This window comes from Chlorocebus sabaeus, chromosome 14 (genome assembly GCF_047675955.1).
Source record: "Chlorocebus sabaeus isolate Y175 chromosome 14, mChlSab1.0.hap1, whole genome shotgun sequence".
Taxonomy (NCBI): domain Eukaryota; kingdom Metazoa; phylum Chordata; class Mammalia; order Primates; family Cercopithecidae; genus Chlorocebus; species Chlorocebus sabaeus.
This window is the reverse complement of record NC_132917.1, coordinates 36,983,536-37,005,819: the sequence shown is the minus strand read 5'-3', so window position 1 is coordinate 37,005,819 and position 22,284 is coordinate 36,983,536. Positions and strand designations below refer to the sequence as shown.

At 37.7% G+C, this 22,284-nt stretch overlaps 1 protein-coding gene across 2 annotated transcripts in view; it reads left to right on the top strand.

Moving 5' to 3' along the window:
- The window catches only part of PRKD3 (protein kinase D3), a 76,486-nt gene that overhangs the window by 18,692 nt on the left and 35,510 nt on the right, over positions 1 to 22,284 (top strand). For both annotated transcript variants that reach the window (XM_007970935.3, XM_073022924.1), the window contains exons 2-5: positions 12,490 to 12,628; positions 15,109 to 15,240; positions 16,579 to 16,736; positions 21,594 to 21,786. In XM_007970935.3, the coding sequence (XP_007969126.1) occupies positions 12,514 to 12,628; positions 15,109 to 15,240; positions 16,579 to 16,736; positions 21,594 to 21,786 (598 nt within the window). In that variant the 5' untranslated portion in view covers positions 12,490 to 12,513. The remainder of the gene's footprint in view (positions 1 to 12,489; positions 12,629 to 15,108; positions 15,241 to 16,578; positions 16,737 to 21,593; positions 21,787 to 22,284) is intronic.

Here is a 22,284-nt window from a genome sequence, read left to right as displayed (position 1 = left end):
CTGAGGGAGTAGGCCAGAAGCCTTGCCTATCTTACAGTGATTGTTCATGCTTGGATTTTCAACTTTGAAATTACATTAACTCTGTTACTGGTGTAATATGTTTAAAAAAAAAAAAAGAATCCAAGGAAGAGATAACAAGAGTATATTATGCCATAGCAGAGTTTTGGAATCAAGGAGAGACACCTGGGTTGTAGTTGCTCTTCTGCTACTGATGATAGTCCCTTTTCAAGTTACTTCTGACCCTCAGTTTTCTCAGGTGTAAAACTAGTGTTATAAAGTCCACCTCCATAGAAGAAGAATGGTGGTTAAATGTAAAGCCCCAGTAGTGTCTGGCGGCACATACTTAGTGCTCAAAAGTAATTAATACTCATGATTTCAAAATCTGTTTACATATGGAAAAATCACTGGTTTTGTAGTGGTCTTGAAGTCCCAAAGCCTCCCATTAGGTAGCCTGCCAACATGCTTACATTGCTTTGCTCTTGCCTTTTGATTTTAGCATTTAACATATTAAAAAAAAAAACTATAAAAAATAGAGATAAAGTGTTTATCTCATTAAAGGGCATGGATTACTTATTTTAAGAGTTTTGAGGAAATTAAGAGTCTGTAGCAAGTGCTTTGCACAATTTCTGATGCATATTGACTGCACTCAATAGTGCTTCTCTACCTTGCTTTCGTATTGCTAAGAAGCTTGGAAGATACCACTATAACGCTCCTGCTACTGTGTTAATTTGTTGAATGAACATAGTAGATATAATTGGAGTGAGAAAGGAATTGGCAGACAGCAATTCATTTTAAGTTATAATGCTGTTTACAGAAATTGGAATTATTCTTACAAAAGCAAGTTGCCTGCTTTTAGCTGATTTAAAACATTTGGTTTTAGTTTTGACGATTTACGTGACACTAGACCTGAAGGTTGTTTGCTTATGTAGCCTAATTTAGGAGTTATTTTGGTCTGTTCTTTAACTGCATTGCCTCTGTAGATACAGATTGGGTATAATTTTCAGGTTATGCAAAAGTAGACTGAAAACCCCAGCTGTATCTTTTGTTGTCCAAAAAACCCAGTCGTCATTCTGTGTGTGTGTGGTTTTTTTCTATCCATTCTTTCTACTATAGCTGTGTTGCAGCTGTATTCTACCCCTACTCTTTATTCTACCCGTACTTTTTTTGTCTGGGCAAAATCAATGTCAGGCAGCCATTACTAATCTGAAGGCTCAAACTGGAAGAAGAAAAATTTTTAAAATTCCACTATTCATTATGAGACCTTGGCTAGAATAGAAGGTCCTAGATCTTCAATTCGGAAAGTTTGAATTAAAGATAATCAGAACTAACGACAAAACAAGAAAAAATGAAAATGAAAAAAGATTGTTTTAGTTGGTATCAGAAAGGCAGGTGTTAAATGAAGCAACTCGTCTGGTTTTTTTTTTCCTTTTTTTTTTTTTTTTTTTTTGAGACGGAGTTTTGCTGTTTCACCCAGGCTGGAGTGCAGTGGTGCAATTTCGGCTCGCTGTAACCTCCACCTCCCAGGTTTAAGTGATTCTCCTGCCCCAACCTCCCAGGTAGCTGGGATTACAGGCACCCGCCACCACACCTAGCTAATTATTTTGTATCTTTATTAGAGACGGGGTTTCAGCATGTTGGCCAGGCTGGTCTCAAACTCCTGTCCTCAGGGGATCTACCTGCCGCAGCCTCCCAAAGTGCTGGGATTACAGGCGTGAGCCACCACGCCTGGCCTCTTATGATATTTCATATCCAAAAAATTCTGGGTTGAAGTTAATGATGAATGTTAATAAATTCAAGTCCATGTTGAGTAAGTTTCTGATTGACTCATCTGTAGTCCTTATGTCTGTATTTAGAAACAGAATCATTGAGCTGCTTCTCTTGATTAAATATTTTCCTAAAATTGATGTTAATATTAGATTTGTTTCTGTGTAATTTATTAGTGCTAAATTAGTTGCTCAATAGTCAACGCTTTTTTTTTTTCCCCCGTAAGTACCTGTTAAGTACAAAGTGCTTGAGGATTCAGGAGGAAGCTGAAAAGAGAATATCCTTTTCCTCATGGAGCTTATTTACTATGATTGAGTTTATGTTTAAAAAGACTTGTGAAGATTTATTTGGCATCAAATTTTAAAATGACATTGCTATTCAGTGTCTCAGATGCATTTGAAGAAACTTGTGATGCTGATTTTTAAAATGATGTTGGTATTCAATGTCTTAAATGCATTCGAAGAAACTTGGGATGCTGATAATATTCTATATCTTGACCTGAGTGGTGGTTATGTGGGGTGTGTGTATGCTTATAAAGCTATCAAGCTTCTAATTAAGATTAGTGCACTTATATATCAAGTACACTTTAAAAGTAAATGTATGTTAAACTTTAATCGTTTCCCATTGCATTTAGAATAAAACCTTCATTCTTCTTTTTAAAAAAGTACATACTGGCTGGGCGCAGCAGCTCACACCTGTAATCTCAGTGATGTAGGATTTTTCTCGACCTCTTCATCAGACTTGGGATAGGTTGCTCTGTTTACTCAGTCGCCACACTCAACCTCCTTTGGGAGGGAACATGTGAGCAAACGAGTGCAGGATCTGGCTAGTCGCCTTGAGCGATGGCAGGAGCAGACTTTGTGCAGGCCCCACAGCGGCACCCAGGTGGGGGTGCCTGCAAACCCCCCAGAGGCCCCAGAAGATATAATAGTCTCTTAGCTCTGCCGTCTGTGCACAGCAGTGTGTTACCAGCTCAGTGGGCCCCTTGCCTCATCGTGTGGGGTGGCTGCCCTCCGCCAGCAAGGGGAAAGGGCCTATATGACAGCCTTTTTTTTTGGGTACCGGCACTTGTTGGGTCTCCAGCGCTTGTCTGGCATCTAAGAACAATGAGGTCCCCCAGACACTTGAAGGATGGTGAAGACTGTAAGCAATGGGAAATGGCACTCAGCAGAGTAGGACGTGGAAGAGGGGACGGGACAGTCGGCAGGTAATCTTCCCCTGAGGTCCAGTGGCTCTTCCCCGTAGTCAGGCCATCTCCCCGAAGTCCAGCTGTCCCACCAATGTCAAGTCACCACTCTCCAGTCAAGCTGCTTCTCTCTCTCTCTACTCGCTGAGTCTGGGGTCTTTATAGGCACAGGACGGGGGTTGGGCCAGGGGGCAGGCCGTAGGTAGTTTTGGAAAAGGCAACATTCAGTTGGTAAAAAGACATTCAGAAAGAACCAGTCAGGAGAGAGCAGGCAGAGATAGAAGTTCTCACTTTGGGCCACAGGTTTCAGGCTTTTCATCTTGAAGGTGGGGTTTCATCGGGACCCACCCCTGTCTGCCTAGTATTTCTCTGCCTTCTGTCTCTCATCATCAGCACTTTGGGAGGCTTGAGGCAGAATGATTGTTTGAGTCCAGGAGGTAGAGACCAGCCTGGGCAATATGGTGAGGCCGTGTCTCTAAAAAAAAAAAAAAATTTAAAAGGGCATAGTGATAAATTATTCATTCAGATAGTGTGAAATTCTGAAGCCATTGTTAAAGTGCAAAAATTATGTTTGACCAAGTGAAATAACTTGGAAGCTTCTTACCTTGCCAAAATTTTACTGACAACATTTTAACGACATGAACTTGAAATGGTTCACCTTAAATTACTTTCAAAATAAGTGTTGCTTAAAATAATTTTGTTTGCAACTGTTGGAACCTTTTACTTAAAAATGTTAATGCTGTAAAAAGTAATGTCTAAAATGGTTACAGAAAGATAAGATTTTTTTTTTAATTATTGAAGTAATCTTTAATGCAAAAGCAAAGAATCTGAAGTGAGCAGAGTGCATGAGGGTGAAAATTTAATAACTGTGATGAAATTCTGTTACATTCCCATATGGACTGGGAAAATACTTCATTTTGCACAGTCAAGAGGGGTCATTGGCACAGTTTGTAGTAAGCAAATCCAGAAAATCGGGAGGGATGGGGGAGCAGTTGGAAAGAGGCCAAATTCAAGGCCTATTTTGCTTCTACCATGCTGTTTCTTTAGCTGTTTCTTTAATTTCCTCTTTCTTTTAATCAAGGATGAGGTAGGCTAGGTAAGGAATTATGGACTTGTCTAGTTTTCAAAAGGTTGCCAACTACGTCTACATTTCCCAGCTTCTCTATTCTCTTGACTCTTTTATTCCCTAAAACAGGATTTCTCAACTTCAGCACTATTGACGTTTTGGGTGGGATAATTCTTGTGGAGGCTGCCCTGTGTGTTCTACAGTGCTCTACCCACTGAATGCCAGTAGCTCAAGTTGTGAAAACCAAAATTGTCTCAGGACATTGTCATATAGCTTCTGGGGGCAAAGTCATCCCAGCTGAGGATCATTGCCCTAGAGGACTAAACTAAATAATAACCAGTGACAATTACTGACAATTACTTAAACATGTCATCACCTCTGCTGCTTTTCCAAACTTGTTCCCTCTCAGGAGAATAGAATGTTTAGAAGGGATACATATACACCATTTTATTGGGCAAGAATTGTATTTTGAAGAATATAGAGACAACATCATTAGTATAGGTTTCTGCCCCCACCCCTTTTGACTCTATTAGTGATATAGCAGAGTCACAGATGTAATTAAGGGCCAGGAAAGGTGACTTATGCCTGTAATCTCAACACTTTGGGAGGCTGAGGCTAAAGGATTGCTTGAGCACAGGAGTTTGAGGTTGCAGTGAGCCGTGATCAAGCCACTACATTGTGGGCGACAGAGGGAGACCCCCACTCAAAAAATGTAATCAAGAATTGGTTTTAATTAGTTTGCCAAAATATTTTCTCCTTTTCAAATTATACAACTGAAAGAAAAAAAAATGCTCTTCTCCTTTGTTCTTTGTTCTCCTGAAGTCTGATTTAGAACAAGAAGCTATTATCTTAAAAGCTCTCTTAGGTTTCACTGGTGTCAAATCATTTTGAGAAATTCAACATACATACTTTGGAATATAAAGTATTTTTGTTTATGGTTTTTGATATGTTGTTCAGGACTTATTAAGGTCTCCACATAATGAAAATCATTCTGAGGAATAATTGGATTTAGAGTTTTAAAGATGATCAATCCATTAAAAATAAGCAAAGATATGATTTCCTAATTTACAGAAAAGGAAATACAGATTCACTTAAGCATATGAAAAATGTTCAACTTCTTGTAATAAAAGAAATGCAAATTAAAACTACAAAAATACCATTTTTCATCTAAAGTCAACAAGTTTGATAATACACTATAAAAACATGGCAAAACAAGTACATACTCAGTATATTACTTGCAGAAGTATAAATTGGTTTGACCTCCATAAAGAGCAATTTGGCAGTATCTACAAATTTCAAATATGTGCTTTCTTTGAGCCAGCAAATCTCCTAGAAAGTTATCTCATATTCATACTCAAAAAGTGGGAAAAGATATGTACATAGGATTACTCATTGGGTATTGCGCATACTCACAAGAGATTGTAATAACTAAGGTGTATTTAGCTTATCAGGAGTTCTAATCTCTTTTATTTCTGTTTTTCTGGATAAATAATAGTTGTACATATTTATGAGGTACATGTGATATTTTGATACAAGCATACAGTGCATAATGATCAAATGAGGGTAATTGGGATATCTATCACCTTAAATATTTATCATTTCTTTGTGTTAGGAACATTCCAGTTCTACTCTTCTAGTTATTTTGAAATATACAATAAATTGTTATTAACTATAGTCTCCCTATCATGCTACCAAACACTAGATCTTATTTTTTCTATCTAACTGTAGTTTTATAATCATTAACCAACCCCTTTATTCGCCCCAGTCACTACCCTTCAGAGCCTCCGGTAGTCTTCATTCTACTCTCTGTCTCCACGAGGTCAAATTTTTTTTAATTTTTCACATACGAGTGAGAACATGCAATACTTGTCTTTCTGTGCCTGGCTTATTTCACCAACCGAAATGTTGTTCCCCACTTCTGTCCATGTTGTTGCAAATTATAGGATTTCATTCTTTTTATGACTGAATAATATTCCACCATGTATGTGTATCATGTTTTCTGTATCCATTTATCCACTGATGGACACTTAGATTGATTCCCTATTGTGGCTATTGTGAATTTTGCTGTGGTAACCATGGGAGTGCAGGTATCTTTCTGATATTTTTATTTATTTTCTTTTGGGTAGATACCTACCAGCGAGATTGCTGGATCCTATGGTAGTTTTATTTTTAGCAACCTCCATATTGTTTTTTCATAGGGACTGTACTAATTTACATTCCCACCAATAGTGTATGAGTATTCCCCTTTTTTTGCATCCTCACCAATATCTTTAATTTTTTCTCTTTTTGATAAAAGCCGTTTTGAGATGATATCTCATTGTGGTTTTGATTTGCATTTCTCTGATGATTAGTGAATGTTGAGTATTTTTTCATATACCAATTTGGCATTTGTATGTCTTCTTTTGAGAAATATATTATTTAGATCTTTTGCTTATTTTTAAATTGGATTTTCTTTTTTTGTTGTCGTTGAGTCATTTGAGCTCCTTATATATTCTGGTTATTAACCACTTGTCAGTTGACTAGTTTGCAAATACTTTCTCCCATTGTGTAGGTTGTCACTTCACTTGTTAATTATTTCCTTGCAGAAGCTTGTGTGTGTGTGTGTGTGTGTGTGTGTGTGTGTGTGTGTGTGTGTGTGTGTTTTAGTAGAGATGAGTTTCACCATGTTGACCAGGCTGGTCTTGAACTCCTGAGCTCGGCCTCCACCGCCTTGGCCTTCCAGAGTGCTGGGATTACCAGTGAGCCACTGTGCCCAACTTTTTAGCTTGATGTGATCACGTTTGTCCGTTTTTTTGCCTAGCTGTGCTTTTCAGGTCTTACTCAAGGAATCTTTGCCCAGACTAATGTCCTGGAGTGTTTACCCATTGTTTTCTTCTAGAATATAAGGATGGTTCAGCATACACAAATCATTAAACATGATATGTCACATCAACAGAATGAAGACCAAAACCCATATGGTCATCTCAATAGATGCCAAAAAAAAATTCAGTAAAATTCAACACAATGAAAACTTCGTAATAAAAATTGTCAACAAACTGGGTATAGAAGGAACATACCTCAAGACAGTAAGGGCCATATATGACAAACATGCAGCTGGCATACTGAATGCGGAAAAACTGAAAGCCTTTCCTCTAAGATCTGAAACAAGACAAGGATGCCCACTTTCACAACTTTGATTCAACATAATACTGGAATTCTTAACTAGAGCAATTAGATAAGAGAAAGAAATAGACGGTATCCAAATTGGAAAGGAAGACATCAGATTATCTTTTTTTGCAGACGATATGATCTTATATTTAGAAAAACCTAAAGACTGCCAAAAAACCATTAGAACTGATAAATGAATTAAGTAAAGATGTAGGATGCAAAATCAACATACAGAAATCAGTAGCATTTCTGTATGCCAATAGTGAACAATCTGAAATAGAAACCACGAAAATTATCCCATTTACAATAGCTGTAAATAAAATACCTAGGAATAAGCTTAACCAAAGAAGTGAAAGATCTCTACAATGAAAAGTGTAAAACATTGATGAAAAAAATTGAAAAGGACACTAAGTTCTTTGTGTATATATATGTTAACGTATTGTCATGATAATTTTATGAAGTAGGCACTATTTTACAGATGGAAAAACTGAGGTTAAGTAACTTGGTTAAGATTATATAGTGAGATGGATGATTATTTTAACAAAGGCAGTTTGGCATTAGTTTTATTCCTTACCCCATAACCCATTAGTAGGGACTGGTAAAAGAAAACTATACATCTGTTTAAAAAAAAAAAAAAAAAAGAATAACTTTGTTAATGGAATGATGTCTAAAATATATTGCTAAGTGAAAAAAAAGCAAGCTGCAGAACAGTGTTTATAGTGTGCTGCCATTTGTGTAAAATGAAGGAAAGGTATATTCATGTTTATTTGATATGTAAAGTATTTTCAGAAGGATTCTGAGAAAACTGGCAATACTGCTGACTACGGGACAGTTAATGAGGCAGCTAGGGCGTAGGTGTGCCATCTACTCTTTTTTGCCTTTTGAACTTTGAATAATTGCCTATTCAAAAATAAATAAAATTGTATTTTAAAAGAGTATATATTGTATCTGAAAGTATAAAGTAAATATCCATGAGTCTATATTGATATATATGTAAATGATTGGATGAATAAATAAGTGGAGGAAAATAGATAAATCTCCCGTTTAGAAGAATTTCAAATAATTTGTGTAGATACTCCACCTTCAAGGAAAGGAAACAGACAAACCTTTCCACTTCTTAAGTGCTCTGCTCATAGTGACTTACTTCCAAAGAGTATGTATAGAAAAGGTTGGGGGAAAGTAGCTTTGCAGTGGAAAATCCTGACAAACACTGCCTCAACCAACATCAGCAGTGATGTCATGTTGATAGTAGGTGCCCTTGGCAGAATGCAGTGAGAATGGCACTTTACTTCTGTGGTCTGCCTCCCCAAAACCCATTACCCCAGTAATAATGAGAAGAACATGAGACAAATTCCAGTGGAGAGGCATCCGACAATATACCTGACCAGTACTTCTCAAAACAGCCAAGATTGTCAAAATCCAGCAAAGTCTGAGAAACTAACACAGCCCAAAAGGGGCCTGTGGGGACATAACAGTTAAAGGTGATATGGTATGGATGGGATTCTTAAACAGAAAAAGGATATTAGGTAAAAACTAAAGGAAATCTGAATAAAGTATGAGCCTTAGTTATTGATAATGTATGGCTATTGGGTTATTAATTATAATAAATATAACGTAACTAATGTAAAATGTTAATAATAAGGGAAACTGGGTATGGGGTCGTATACAGGAACTCTGTACTATTGTCTACATTTTCTATAAATTTTAAACTTTTTAAAAGTAGATTTTTTAAAGAGTGTATATAATATATACATTGAATAACATTTTAAAAGTAAATTTAAAATTCAGGTGTTCACTGCCTATTCCCCAGGAGCTTAACCATAAACGTGAAATGATAGTCTAAGCATCCTTTGTTTTAAGCTCCACAGGTGGTTCTGACAAGTGGCCAGAAATAAGACATTGTTTAGAGATCCACTCCTGCTTGAAAACCTATTTTCTGAATTTTTCAAAATCAGGAACAGTAAATCCTTGTATATTCAATTCATTAACAGTTTGGTTTTTGTTTGTTCTGTATAATTCTTCATAATGAATGTGTGCTCATGGTGTATTTCTTTTTAGGTGTATATCTTTAATATACACATGTCTCAAGACTTCTCATGTTTTTATTTCGGACTCTTACATAATTTCTAAATACCCTGCCAAACATACCTATAAATCATAGTCACGAATAGCAGAAATCTTTTTCACAGGCTGGTTGTTATAATCTGTCTGTCATATAGATGAGTATAGTATGAAAACATGTTGAAATGACTTTATTCTTTATACCAACAGCTGTCTAGCCTCTAATATACGTATGTCTATTTTAAATATTTTGTAATATCTCACTGTAATTTCTTTACATGCTTTTAAGTCTCTTAATACCAACTTCATGTTGATATTATTTTTCATTAGGCCATGTGTTTATTAAGAAGGTTATATTTATTTTTTCCAATCATACATTAATTATTTTAATGTTGTTTTCCTTCTCTTGGTGTGTTTATTATTTAGGTCTTCAGTTACCGTTATTCAGGACTTCTGGTTTGGTCAGAACAGTATTGATGAGCCATATGATTTATCGAAGATAGTTTCTGGAGAGAAATTCCCTTGTCTTTTTCCATTTACTTGCTATAGTTTCTGGAGAGAAATGTCCTATCTCTTTCCATTTACTTGCTGTATAATTCAGACTGATACTTTTCTGACTGATAGTGTCACCCTTTCTTCAGCATCTTGCTCTCTGGTCTCTTCCTGTTACTGTTCCTCTACACAATGCTGTCAGCATTATCTTTTTAAAATACAGATTTAATCATGTTCCTGCCTTGCTCTGAAATCCTATGTCTCTTCTCCCTCTTAGGTATACCTTAGTAATATAAACCACTGGTATTTATGGATCACAGTGCTGAGACTTTTACAGCCATCAAGTAATTTAATTTTGATAAGAACCTTATAAAGCCAGCCTATAACTCCTATTATCCTCCATTTTATAAACAAGTAACTGATTTAGAGAAGTTAGGCAACCTTTCTAAGCACCTTAGAAAAGGTGCTATAGGTGCTATAGTTAGTAGGTGACAAAGTTTGAACATAGTAACAGGTTTCTCTGTTAGTGTGGTGCCAGTGGGGTTCCCTGTGCTTTTCTGCCCTCTTTATACCCAACTTCCCCCATCTCATTCTTTAGTCTCAAGGCTCCACTTACCTTCTTCCATTTACCTTGTAACTTCTCATTGATGACACACTTTCAACCTATGGAAACTCTGCTTCTCTTTTTTTGTTCTGCTCAGATATCATACTGAATCCCTCTACTTCACCTTCCCAGTTAACATTTTTTATTCCTCCTCCTTCTATAATTTTTTTATTTTAATTTTGTTATTTGCCTTATACTATATATATTTGTGTTTGTTTCTGTCTTCCTACTAGATTGTAAGTTCCTGGAAGATAAGGACTGTTCTGTCTTTACAAACCGTGGGGCCAGTATCTTGCACTTACCAGACATGCAATAAGTCTGCCTTTTTGAAATCAGTATTATTTATACAAATAGTAGAGTGAGTTAGTTTGTGACGGAGTCTCATTCTGTCACCCAGGCTGGAATGCAGTTGTGCGATCTTGGCTCACAGCAACCTCCCATCTCCCAGATTCAAGTGATTCTCTTGCCTCAGCCTCCCAAGTAGCTGGGACTACAGACATGCACCACCACACCTGGCTAATGTTTGTATTTTTATTAGAGACAGGGTTTCACCATGTTGTCCAGGCTGGTCTCGAACTCCTGACCTCAGATGATCTGCCTGCCTTGGCCTTCTAAAGTGCCGGGATTACAGGTGTGAGCCACCACATCTGGCCTTAGAGTTTTAATGAGGATGGAATATGGAGTCCTTTGTCCTTACAAATTGTTGTAACTAAGTTATGAAGATATTTTATTCTCTAACTTAATAATTTGATAAAATTTAGTAAAATTTTAATTTTAAAATTAAAATAAAATTTATTTTTTTGGTTTTGTATTTTCACTTGTATCTTTTTAATTGAGAATTCTTACACTGTTAGATATATGTTAAAGCATACTATGAGGTTTTACAAATACTATTGGTGACTCAAAAGGAGAATTAGTATTACAAAAATTCTAAATATTTCTGTACTTTTCCATTATTTACCCTGGTTTAAAAAACTATAAACTTGTAACTTTCTAATTAATCATTGTTTTTAATTTTTTTTTAATTTAACTTTAAAAAATAGATTTGACAGGCCAGTTGTGGTGGCTCATGCCTCTAATCCCAGCACTTTGGGAGGCTGAGGTGGGGGAATCACTTGAGTCTAGAAGTTCAACACCAGCCTGGGCAACACAGGGAGACCCCTGTCTCTACAAAACATGAAAAATTAGCTGGCAGTGGTGGCATGCATCTGTGGTCCCAGCTACTTGGGAGGCTGAGGTGGGAGGATCACGTGAGCCTCAGAGTTTGAGGCTGCAGTGATGAACTGTGATCGCATCACTGTACTCATCCTGAGCAACAGAACAAGACCCTGTCTCAAAAAAAAGTTTTGAGAACTCTTCAGAAGTATATACAGGAGTTTTCTAATGAGAAAATTAAGGCCAGAAAATGAGATGAAGCTAGGTTAGTGTTTAAACACATTCCGTAAGATCCAAGACCGATGGTAAAATTGGGCTACAAATTTGACTGTGCTTTTTCCGTTGGGCAAAGTAAACAGGAAAACATGTTAACTTACATGAGCAAATTGTTCATGTTAAAAAATCAACCAGATTAAGTTATTTTATGGGTGGGTCTTCACAGAGAAGGGCTACAATATGAAACAGGTAAATGATATCTTCAGCAGCATCTCTGTGACAAATGCATTTAGTTTAGTGAGACTGATTCATATCAGACCATTTGATGCAGGCAGGTGACATGATGTCATTTATTAAAGGATATTTTATGAGGAACCCAAGTAAGTCAGTGAGCATTTATAATTCTTAGATCTACTGAAGAATTTTGAAATATCTAGAGCAGCATGTCTCAAGGCGCTGGAAAGACTGCTTATCTTTCAGGCTAAGAATACAGTAGCAATAGGTTTAAGATTATGTTCTCCATCACTAACTGAATATAGAAATCCTGTATTTGTAAGAGACAAGTATTTAAAAATCATCAATGATTATTTATTTGTAAATTTGCTTTTCTATTTTTCTTGAACTTTAAAATTAACCAGAATGCTTGAGTATGTGGATCACCATTTAGGTATCAATAGAGTGGTTAGCAAATAGTGTTAGGTTAAAACTCTATGTTTTAAATTATTTGATAAAATTGAAACATTTACTTATAAAAATAGAAAGCTGTGGTTATACTGATATAGGACTATTATCCCTCAGTTTCCAGAGTGTGGATTCTTTGGCATGTATGACAAAATTCTTCTCTTTCGCCATGACATGAACTCAGAAAATATTTTGCAGCTGATTACCTCAGCAGATGAAATACATGAAGGAGACCTAGTAGAAGTGGTTCTTTCAGGTAAGTAAGTGGCTTTTTAAATGTTATTGCCTTTTCCCCCCAAAGAGCCTAATTTTCTGTACTAAATGCTGCAATTCAATTATATTTGGTCTTTGTACTATTGTTAATTTCTTTCATCTCTAATAATGGTCACCATATGATTTTTCCTTTCAGGAATGTTATATCACCATTAAGAAAGAAAAATAGGCCAGGCACGGTGGCTCACGCCTGTAATCCCAGCACTTTGGGAGGCCGAGGCGGGCAGATCACAAGGTCAGGAGATCGAGACCATCCTGGCTAACACTGTGAAACCCCCGTCTCTACTAAAAAATGCAAAAAATTAGCCAGGCGTGGTGGCAGGCGCCTGTAGTCCCAGCTGCTCGGGAGGCTGAGGCAGGAGAATGGCGTGAACCCGGGAGGCGGAGCTTGCAGTGAGCCGAGATGGCGCCACTGCACTCCAGCCTGGGGACAGAGTGAGACTCTGTCTCAAAAAAAAAAGAAAAATAGCTGGCAACTGTGGCTCACACCTGTAAGCCCAGCACTTAGGGAGGCTGAGGCAGGAGGATTGCTTATCTAAGGAGTTTGAGACCAACCTGAGCAGCATACCTCATCTCTACTAAAAATTTAAAAAAAAAAAAAAAAAAAAAAAAGCCAGGCATGGTCACATGCAACTGTAGTCTTAGCTACTTGGGAGGATAAGGTGGGAGGATTGTCTGATCCTGGGTGATTGAGGCTACAGTGGGCCATGGTCACACCACTGCACTTCCTCCTGGACAACAGAGGGAGACTTGTCTCTTTAAAAAAAAAAAAAAAAGAAAGAAAGAAAGGCCGTGCGCGGTGGCTCACGCCTGTAATCCCAGCACTTTCGGAGGCCGAGGTAGGCGGATCACAAGGTCAGGAGATCGAGACCATCCTGGCTAACACGGTGAAACCCCCTCTCTACTAAAAATACAAAAAATATTGGCCAGGCATGGTGGCGGGCGCCTAGTCCCAGCTACTTGGGAGGCTGAGGCAGGAAAATGGTGTGAACCTGGGAGGCGTAGCTTGCAGCGAGCTGAGATCACGCCACTGCACTCCAGCCTGGGCAACAGAGCAAGACTCTGTCTCAAAAAAAAAAAAAAAAGGAAAAAATCAGGATAAGAAAATACACTGAATTACTTGAACATTACTAAGCTAAGGAAATTATTTGGTCTGAAAGAAATACACTCTTCTGTGAGTCAAATAAATAAAACAGTTACACTGAAATTCTGTTTTTTCCCCTTCCCCTACCCCCATTTCTGTAAAGAGCATAAAATAAGAAAATTGGGGTTTAGAAAAGAGAATCAGGAAAAAAGAAGTAATGAAGATATGGAAGAGGAAATTACAATACTGGTTATTTCTGTGGCTTTAAAATAAAAAATGCTCTTTCCCTTTTTGTCCCACTGGGCTTTTTTCTACCTTTCTCTTTTTCTACCTCACCCATTCTTGCCATACGTTGTTTTTAATTCCCACTGTTTGTCATCTCATCCAGCAGCAATGTGGGCAAGATAATAGGGAGTGAAAAGGAAGAAAGAATGCCATAATAATGCACATAGTAGGTCTGCAGTACTTTTTGTTTGGCAAGGAGGAGAACTGATGGAGGAAAGGAAGCAAGCTGGCCAGCTGTGTGTCAGAACCCTGCTACCAAGTTCCCTTTTCTCAAATTCACCTTTGAGCCTTTTCTTGAGATCCTCTCTCTCCTTATTAGTCCCCACTCCTCTCATCTTATATTTCTGATTCTGTCATTCATCTCACTCCCTGCTACACTGACCATTCATCTTCTATACAGCAACCCCAAACCATCTCTGTATTTCCCAATCCTTGCCTTCCTCTTCACTCCTGACGAGTTTTGCTCCCTGTCTCACCTGGAAGTCCTGCTCACATCTCTTCCTTCTTTACTCTGGACCCCATCAGACTACAGGGTATCCACTGATGACTTGCAGGTTGAGGTGAGAGGAAGTTCCTTGGGTCTACTGTCCAGTGTTCACTAAGGGGAAAGGAGTTTCTTTCTCCTCTCCACTAGGACTGTGGAGAACAGACAGACAAGTATATCCTGGGATCTTAAGTTAGGATTCAGTATCTTTTTCCACAGAAATGTTTCTGTAAAAAGAAGTTAAGTTCCATACTACTTTTTACTTTAGCGTTCTATATCCCACTGTGTTAAGTTAAGCAGTTTTTAATTGGCTAAAGTAGACCTAACATCTATTTGTAATCTTGTCATTATGAGAAAATGCTGTTGGAGTTCCAAATAACTAACCTACTGCCTGCTTCTGGAGCTCAAATGATTAGCTGCAAGTGGACTTCCTAAACTAGAGTTTGAAATCAAAATATTAAATGCTGAAAATAATTTACTTTTATGGTGCAGTGAAACTTTCAGAGAAAAAATGATTCTGTGTACTTTGACATAAATGAATTTGTGAGCATTCTTAATCCCATCGTAGTTACAAATATAAGGTGTATTTTAATGCTTTTCTTTTTTAAAGCTTTAGCCACAGTAGAAGACTTCCAGATTCGTCCACATACTCTCTATGTACATTCTTACAAAGCTCCTACTTTCTGTGATTACTGTGGTGAGATGCTCTGGGGATTGGTACGTCAGGGACTGAAATGTGAAGGTATGTGTTCTAAAATTTTTGTGGTCATTTGAATAAGATTCCACATTTGCATTTTTTACTAGTGAAAAGATGAGCTGTTGACTAGGGTGGTAACAAGGATTTAGATTGGAGAGATCAGGACTCATTCTGTCTCTGCCACCTACTCCTTCATATTCTTGGGCAAATTACTAAACCTCTTAAGATTAATTTCTCTGTAAAATACATTCTGCCCTACTGGTTTTGTAAAGAGTAAATGGTTAAATCGGGTAATAGGGTTAAATATTTAGTACAGTGTAATGGCTCCATAAATATTCATGTTGTTTTTTGTTTTAAAAAAGTTTTCTTGGCCAGGCATGGTGGCGCACGCCTGTAATCCTAGCACTTTGGGATGCCGAGGCGGGTGGATCACCTGAAGTCAGAAGTTTGAGACCAGCCTGGCCAACATGGCGAAACCCCGTCTTTACTAAAGATACAAAAAATTAGCCGGGCGTGGTGGCCTACGCCTGTAATCCCAGCTACTCAAGAGGCTGGGGCAGGAGAATCGCTTGAACCTGGGAGGCGGAGGTTGCAGTGAGCCGAGATTGCACCACTGCACTCCAGCCTGGGTGAAAGAGCGAAACTCCATCTCAAAAAAAAAAGTTGTCTCCTACATTCAGCTAAATTGTCAAATTTGTTCTGAATTAGAATTGCTAGGAATAGGACACAGGTGCACATTTGTGATGAAGAAATAGTCTTCTAAGGTGGAGGGTCAATAAACTTTTTCTGTAGAGGGACAGGGAGTAAATGTTTTAGACTTTGTTGGCCATATGGTCTCTGTCATGATTTAACTCTGCTATTACATTATGAAACCAGTCATAGACAATATGTAAACAAATAGATATGGCTGTGTTCCAATAAAACTTTATTTGGGAACATCAAAATTTGAGTTTCATAAAATTTTCATGTCACAGGAGGAATTTGGTATAGAGGCCATAGTTTGCTAACCAGTGCTTTAAGCCAGTGGTTCTCAAACCGTATTGTGCATCCTAAAACACACTTTGCTGGGTCTCATCCCCTAGTTTCTAACTCAGTAGATCTGGGGTGGAGCCTTGTAATTTACATTTCTAACAAATTTCCAGGTGGTTGCCTTAGCGACCACACTTCAAGAACCACTGCTGTAGCTGACTTACCCTTTTTACACATTTCCTTTTCTTCTTGAATTCATGAGCTTCCACTTAGCCTGCCATCAGGGTTCTTAATTAGGGTAGGTATGGCTAACAGAAAATATGTTAAATAAAAGAAGCAGTGGTTTTTATGTATCACACTTAAATAGTAAAGTTTTTTTTTAATCTTATATTTTATCTTGTAAAATATGTTTAGGCTGTGGATTAAATTACCATAAACGATGTGCCTTCAAGATTCCAAATAACTGTAGTGGAGTAAGAAAGAGACGTCTGTCAAATGTATCTTTACCGGGACCCGGCCTCTCAGTTCCAAGACCCCTACAGCCTGAATATGTAGCCCTTCCCAGTGAAGAGGTACGTATTCTAAGGTAATAGACATTTTACTAGTTATTCTCTTATGTTTCTACAGGATGTATGACATCACCCTAGAACATAATTTATAGGCTAAAGAATGGTAATATTGCTGCACTTAAGAAACATAAAATGTAGTAATGGAGATAGGACTTACAAGTAGTAATGAATTCCTTTTTGTACACTTTGGGATGTTATTATGGCTTGTACCACTGCTTTAACCTTCTAGCCAGTATCCTGGCTCCTGGTCTCCATACTTCATCTTTTTTTTTTATTTTTTTATTTTTTTTATTTTTGTTTTTTTGAGATGGAGTCTTGCTCTGTTGCCCAGACTGGAGTGCAGTGGCACGGTCTCTGCTCACTGCAACCTCCACCTCACGGGTTCAAGCTATTCTTCTACCTCAGCCTCCTGAGTAGCTGGGATTACAGATGCGTGCCACCACACCCAGCTAATTTTTTATTTTTAGTACAGACAGGGTTTCACTGTGTTGGCCAGGCTGGTCTTGAACTCCTGACCTTGTGATCGGCCCGCCTCAGCCTCCCAAAGTTCTGGGATTACAGGCATGAGCCACTGCTATCTGCAGATCTGTATACAGATGAGACAGTTGAGATAGAGCAGTTAAGCGACTTGTGTGAAGTCAGAGAGCAAATTAGTAAGATAGTGGAATTAAACCCAGATCTCATTATTAATAAGTCAGTGATTTTTTTCCTAATACAGTGTACCTCTCAAGGGCAAAGGCAGTAGATCCAGGAAAAAAGAAATAACTCCCTTGTACATTTGATAGTATTTGAAATGACTTCTATCCGTAGGTTGTAATCTTATTATTTAGTTGTTTCTATAACTTCTCTGATCTTCTGTAAATTAATGGCAAAATCAAGGCCTTGTCTTGGTACTATGGTCATTATATTTTGCTAAGTTGAGACACCAGAGTAAAAGCTTTTGAAATCCTTTCACAAAAATTCCATCTTCTCCTATTATTTACCCCTAGTGTGAGATTTTTAAAGGATAAAAAGAGTGCTGTGGCACAAAGGACTGAAAATGAGGGGTTGGTATAAACCTACAGAAGAGCCTGGAAAAGATTAGTAGGGAAAAGTTAGTGCATCTTATACACTGAACTGCACAGAGGACTTACCTAGGAATGAGGACAGTAGAATAGAGGTATGTTAAGAGCCCCACAAATGATGCTGGTATGCCACCTGTGCCCAGTTGAGTATTACTAGATTAGGAAATAGCAGAAGGACAGAGCAAGTGGATAAGGTATTACATTTTTCATTAGTTTGTATTTTATCTTGAACATGAAAACTCCTTAGGGAAGTATAAGAAGTGTAGTTACATGTCTGAATTGGTTAGATTGTTCAGAGTATTTTTAAACAAATAGAACTTGTAGCATGGAAGGGCTTTCAAGGTTTACTTTAGTCAGTTCAAGCATAGTCTCAAAAAAAAGAAGTCAGAGTAAGAGAAGAGTCTGTGGGGGAAAATTAGAAGAAAGGATGAGTGGAGTGGGAAGGAATGGAGGAGATACCAATTAGGAAGAAAGAACCCCTGAAGCTCAACCAAGGTTAGAGAAGAACTAACTCAGAGTGGCTGCCCACTAAGAGCCTCATAAAGTATCATGTGCCAGGCTTTATGCTAGGTATTTTCCTTTTGTCATATAACCCTCATCACAGTCCTAAGAGTATGGGGCTGTCCTGATTTTATAGTTAGGAGAAATGGGTAAGAAACGGGTTTCTAAGGAGTCAAGATATTAAACTTCACTAAATAGTAAGATAAGCTTGAAAATGGGCAAGTTAGGAGTAGAAACTTTTTATCTTTTTTTTTTTTTGAGGTGGAAAAATAAATGTGCTAAAGGAAATACTTGTCTGTTTCACTCTGTCACCCATGCTGTAGTGCAGTGGTGCCATCTTGGCTTTCTGCAGCCTCCAACTCCCAGGTTCAAGCGATTCTCCTGCCTCAGCCTCTTGAATTCCTGGGATTAAGTGGCGCCTGCCACCATGTCCGATTAATTTTCGTATTGTTAGTAGAGAGGGGGTTTCACCATGTTGAACCAGGCTGGCCTCGAACTCCTCAGGTGTTCCGCCTGCCTTGGCCTCCCAAAGTTCTAGGATTACAGGCATGAGCCACCGCGCCTGGCCAGGAGTAGAAACTTTTGAATCTGACTCTAAGGTTGTTTTTGTTTACATGTAAGAAGTCAGTTTCTGTTATGTCTGTTATAATGTCAGTCTAAAGCAGAGGTGTCCAGTCTTTTGGCTTCCCTGGAAGAAGAATTGTCTTGGGCCACACATAAAATATACTAACACTAATGATAGCTGATGCACTAAAATTTAAAAAAAAAAAAAAAATCTCATAACGTTTTAAGAAAGTTTACAAATTTGTCTTGGGCTTCATTCAGAGCTATCTTGGGCTGCGTGTGGCTGCCTGTGGCTGCAGGTTGAACAGGTTTGGTCTAAAGGGAATCCAGTAAAGAGATGGAAGAACAGAAGATTATTGTTCATTGAATTTGGTTAAAATGGGACCACTGAGATTCAAGAAACCGGAATTGAGTGCTGGCTGCTTGAAGGTGAAACAGACACGTATTCCCTTGAGCACATTTGGGAGAATTCCTTAGGGGTTAGGAAGGATAGAATCAATCTAGAAAGAAAATGTTGAATCTGAGTGTGTGTAAAACTGGAGAATTGTCGGGCACGGTGGCACACACCTGTAATCCCAGCACTTTCGGGGGCGGGCAGATCACCTGAAGTCGGGAGTTCAAGACCAGCCTGGCCAACATGGTGAAACCCCATCTCTACTAAAAATACAAAATTAACTGGGCGTGGTGGCATGCTCCTGTAATCCCAGCTACTTGGGAGGCTGAGGCAGGAGAATCGCTTGAACCCAGGAGGCAGAGGTTGCAGTGAGCCGAGATTGTGCCATTGCGCTCCAGCCTGGGCAAAAATAGTGAAGATCCATCTCAAAAAAAAAAAAGAAAAAAATGGAGAATTTCACTAATACACCAAAGCTGATTAAATATACATAATTGAGGAATTACCCATTTTAAAAATGTGTTTTTATTCCCTCTATTTTATATATAATTGAGAGTTGACCGTATTGTTACAACGTTTTTGTGAGCAATTACTTTGGCAAATGTTAACTTAAGCTGTGGAAATAATCAGATTACTTTTAGAAAATTACTGGTTGTACATTAATAAGAAATAATAGTTGAAGCTAAGCACTAATTTGTATATAGGGGACATTAAAACAAGAAAGAACTTCCACTCAGTTCTAGTTACTGATTTCAGTGATCTCATTTTAACCAAATTTTCTACGTAACTATACCAACATCCTCCTCCATCCAAATTCTAATTAAATCTGCCATACCTTTCTTGCCATCCTCACCCAATAGTGTGACAATCCACTGTTACTGATGGGATTGCATTACGCAGAGATAAATTAAAATGGGAAAAGGGGGCCGGGTGCAGTGGCTGATGCCTGTAATCCCAGCACTTTGGGAGTCCAAGGCGAGCTGATCACCTGAGGTCAGGAGTTCGAGACCAGCCTGGCCAACATGGTGAAACCTGTCTCTACTAAAAATACAGAATTAGCCAGGTGTGGTGGCACATGCCTGTAATCCCAGCTACTTGGGAGGCTAAGACAGGAGAATCGCTTGAACCCAAGAGATGGAGGTTGCAGTAAGCCGAGATCATGCCATTGCACTCCAGCCTGGGCAACAAGAGTGAAACTCCGTCTCAAAAAGAGAAAAAAAATAGTTCCTATACCAGTCTGAGGCATTTAATAGTGCTCTTCTCCAACCAGTTGTTTTGTCCTTTTCCTTTTCTTCCCCCACTTTTTTTAATTTTTTCTCCTCCCCTTACTTCTCCCTTGCACTTCCCTGTCTCTTGGTTTTTTCTGACTTCTTTTCCTTCCCTTGGTTGAACATGTTAATGTAGAATTGCCCAACTTCTCTGAGTTACAAACATTACTAGTTATAGAAGGCATCTGAAAGATCTCAGGACCTCAGTTCTGGCAGTGAGGATGCAAGCAGGTACAGCAAAATATGTTAATATAGCTAGATGGTAGTTGAGTGTTAGGATTTTGTGCTTGAGAATTTGGATTATGTTTTATTCAATTTTGTGTCCCTAGTATATAATAGGGCCTGGCATATAATAATCAGTGAATATGTGTTGAATGAATGGAATGAGCCACATTGAACTGGGTGATCTATAATTTAGTTTGATTATTCCCTTCATATAGAAAGGGTCATAGTTACCAGAATCTACTTACCCCTCAGGTTACAAAAATTTTTAATTCATGCGTTCTTTAATTTTGCTTTTTGTTCACCTGGTAGAAAAACCCAAACAATTGGAAAATAAAGGAACTTCTTAAAGCTGAGTTACTGAAACTATTGTTTTAATTAGTTTTGTATCTGCCATTGTTTATCATTATTTATTAAACTTAAAATGTATGTACATATTTTAGTATTAAGATAAATTTGAAAATCTAAAATGTGTTTCAAAATATATTCAGATGTCATTCAGTAATGCAAAATGAGCAACAGTAATACTTTCTGAATTTATTTGTTTTAAAGTTTGTGGGTTTTATTGTAAAGTGCTGAAATGTGCCTGGCAAATAATAATCAGCGAATATGTACCTGAGAATTAACATATCTTACATTTTTTTAAAGCATGAATATTAGCAAAAAGAATCTGCATTTTTCTCATTCAAAGATTGGTAAATTAAACATTGCAAAGGAAACTGCTGAGAACAACATTTTTAGAGTTTTTTGGCTTTAGTGTTTGAAATAAATGATTCTTGTGGTTAAGCTCTGCTGCCACTACTTTGTTTTTAATACTGACTTACACTTATGAAAATTACTTATGTTATAGTCACATGTCCACCAGGAACCAAGTAAGAGAATTCCTTCTTGGAGCGGTCGCCCAATCTGGATGGAAAAGATGGTAATGTGCAGAGTGAAAGTTCCACACACATTTGCTGTTCACTCTTATACCCGTCCCACGATATGTCAGTACTGCAAGCGGTTACTGAAAGGCCTCTTTCGCCAAGGAATGCAGTGTAAAGGTAGGATTCGGTGTTTTCCCTAAGTAAAATTTATATCTGTTTTTGTTATTAAATATAGGTTTAAAATATTTATATTTCAAAACCATTAGCCAAAGAAATTATTCTCATAATTGTTATATAAAAGAAAGAGAAATATGAACAAAATAGAAATGTGTGTGTAAACTACTACTACTACTACTACTATCTGCAGTTTGTATTATTACGTGCCAGGCACTATAGTAAAACAGTAAACAAAACTTTACATACTCAGTCTTCAAAGCAATTATATGTGAATTATGCTTTTGTTAGTATTCCAGTAGTAGTAGGAGTTACTAATAGGAGTTACTATTACTATTAACTATTAATAGTAATAGGAGTAGTAGTAATAGGAGTTAGTAATAATAGGAGTCATTTTTCATTTTATAGACATAGGTTAGGTAACTTGCTTAAGATCATGTAGCTAGTAAACAGAAAAACTAGAATGTGGACCTCTGAGAATGGCTTCTTCACCTGTATGCT